At 46.2% G+C, this 2,526-nt stretch overlaps 1 protein-coding gene across 1 annotated transcript; it reads left to right on the top strand.

The window, feature by feature from the left end:
- The first annotated feature begins 309 nt into the window (after positions 1 to 309).
- LOC138910037 (uncharacterized) lies at positions 310 to 1,357 on the top strand. Its single transcript, XM_070201256.1, has 3 exons — positions 310 to 459; positions 545 to 715; positions 812 to 1,357. The coding sequence occupies exons 1-3, from the start codon at positions 310 to 312 to the stop codon at positions 1,355 to 1,357; spliced, it is 867 nt and encodes a 288-aa protein (XP_070057357.1).
- The last annotated feature ends 1,169 nt before the right edge of the window (positions 1,358 to 2,526 follow it).

Genomic DNA, 2,526 nt, shown 5'->3' with positions numbered 1-2,526 from the left:
AATACCCCGAAAGACGTACTTGGAGTGATAGATCTTTTTGAGTCGCCTTCATTTACTGATTCCATGATCAACGAGGCCTAGACGCTGAGAGGGCGCCCCAACGAGGGCCCCCCAAGGGGTGGCAGACCTCTTTCACAACTTTTTGATGGTTTAGACTCTACCGCCTTAGGGGACGTCATCGGGTCGGGTGACTTACCGGTGCCAAGGAAGAGTCTGTCTTCATGAACCAGTGGGACTGCTTCAAGTTCGAAACTAGTCAACCGGTTCCCAGCTCCGAGTGTGAATCCTGACCGGAAGCGGTCGAGTATCATGTCTATTCTGGAGGATGCCCGGGTCTTCTCTGCCCCCATAGGGGTTGCCAGTTATTTTCGGTGCCTAGTGACTGAAGAGGATCAAGCCAAGATGAACGAGGTGGACGCGCCATGCATGTTCAACGAAGCACAAAAGGCGCTAAATCGGGTAACTTTGGATGCCTCTTGACGACTTCTATTATGTACTTAGATTTAGTCGTAAATAATCGTAATTTTTTTCTTTGTGTTTGTAGGCCTCGGTGCTTCACCACAAGACATTTATTCGATATTGGGAAGAGTTAAACCAACATGAGGCCGAGACTCGAGGGTTTACTAAGAATAGGGATGCTTACAAACTTCTCAGAGAGAAACTCCAGGCTGAGCTAGAGGCGGCTCGGAAGGAGCATGTCGACCTGGTCGAGCAGGTAAGACGAGCATTTGAGGTTAGTAACAATGAGCCAGACATGGTGGCTAACGGTCCGAACCCGCAGGTCCAATAAAAGCTTGATCAGATCGGGCAGCTCCGGGAAGAGGTGGATGCAGTAAAGCCTGAGGCCGAAGAATGGAAACGCAACATGGACCGCTTGGCCTCGGAAAAGGATATTGCCCAGGCACAATTGGCTTCGACTGAGGTCCAACTTCGAGCTGTAAAGGAAAAGGCCTTGGTGCAGGCCAAAAAGATCGAGGAGTTCCAGTCTCAGCTGAGTTCGTTCGTCTCTAATCAAGAAAATCTGGCCAAGGATCTTGAGATGGCCAAGTCGGAGGCCAAGGTAGTTAAAGTCGATGCCGACGAGATGGTGGCGGTTTATAAGGCCGATGTCGAGGAGGCTCAGGTGCGAGCAAAGGATATCATCGAGCACGCGAAGAGGCAATCTCGAAGGGAGACCCTCGAGGAAATTCATGCTTGGGGTTTCGACTTATCAACTGAGATTGAGAGTGCCAAAGAGCTCGAAGTCGAGGCCAAAAAATTGGCCTATCCTAAAGATGATAAGGAGTCTGAAGATTCGGGCGAGTCCAAGGGTGGCGGAGACCCCGAAGGTGATGATGCGGCCCCCGACGAAGACTAGGCCACTTAGGCCTTTTTTAGATGTTATTGTTTTTTGCTTTTTGTATTTAGTACTTTTTGTTGAGGCCGTTTGGACTTTGTAAAAATTGGCATCGGGGTTGTTTGGCCCTTGTAAAAAGAATTTTTGATATGTACATAAGGCTTTTTCCCTTCAATCGCTTTTGAATTTTCCCTTTGCTTTATTACTTATATTTGCAAAGATCGAAATGCCTTAGCTTGAAATAGTTAGGTTACGTTCGGAGGTTCGAACAAACCTTTCCTTCAACATTATTTTAAGGCATCGTGGGGGTTCGGTATTACCGAAAACTCTTTCCCAAAGTAGTTTAGTAGCCTTTAGAACCGGTTATGAAATTTTGAAGGCCTTGTTTTTTGTTATGGGTCTCGGACGTCTCCGAGCCGTTTTAGTATGGTCGTAGCCTTTTTAGTTTGGGTATTGCTCAATGGCTTTATCACCTCGAGTTATCGGTACTTGCCTTAGATAGCGATCCCCAAACGGGGTTAGCCGTAGCTTTTTGGAGTTCGGGCAATGCCAAATAAGTTTCGTGCCCTCAAGTTTCGATATCCCGGAATGGCCGTAGCCTTTTAATTCGGACAACGCCAAATAGGCTTTGTGCCCCGGGCTCCGATAATCCGAGCCGTCCAATTTTGTTTTCGGATGGTGGCCTCCGATTGGGAGTGATCGTTTGAACCCGGATAAAGTCGGCCCTTGGGCTCAATACCTTTAGGGGATCGAATGTAAGAAATTCCTTAAAATAAAAAGGAGAAATTCTTAAAGGACAAGATATTTATTTGCAAGGTAGAAACTTTTATTATTGTGTACAATAGTTATAAATGTGTACAAGTTTTGTGCCAGGGCTCGAGTAGTCTATACGGGCATGGTTCATGTGATTGTTTGACCATTATAGTAAATGCCATCGATCGAGCCGAGACCATTGAATCATAAAGTTTCCTTCCTTGCTAAAGTTATTATCTGAGGGTAATGCCCCCTAGTGTTCGGGGATGATCGAAGAGAGGCCTCAAATGATGTTGTGATCTTTGTCACTGGTTTGTAGCCGACCTTCAATTCTAAGTTAGCACTATTTACTTGTTGCCTCATTAAAAACTTTGTCGGAAAACCCATTTGGGACAAAACCGGTTCAAGAAAAAAAGAGTGCAATACGTGCTTTCAGA

This window comes from Nicotiana tomentosiformis, chromosome 4 (assembly GCF_000390325.3).
Source record: "Nicotiana tomentosiformis chromosome 4, ASM39032v3, whole genome shotgun sequence".
Classification (NCBI taxonomy): domain Eukaryota; kingdom Viridiplantae; phylum Streptophyta; class Magnoliopsida; order Solanales; family Solanaceae; genus Nicotiana; species Nicotiana tomentosiformis.
This window is presented reverse-complemented; position numbering and strand designations above follow the sequence as displayed.

Excerpts from the sequence above, each read along its gene's own strand:
- LOC138910037 (XM_070201256.1), top strand. The coding sequence starts at position 310 with ATGTCTATTCTGGAGGATGCCCGGGTCTTCTCTGCCCCCATAGGGGTT. Across the intron at positions 460-544 it reads CACAAAAGGCGCTAAATCGG|GCCTCGGTGCTTCACCACAA; the intron begins GTAACTTTGGAT and ends TTGTGTTTGTAG. Across the intron at positions 716-811 it reads ATGTCGACCTGGTCGAGCAG|CTCCGGGAAGAGGTGGATGC; the intron begins GTAAGACGAGCA and ends CAGATCGGGCAG.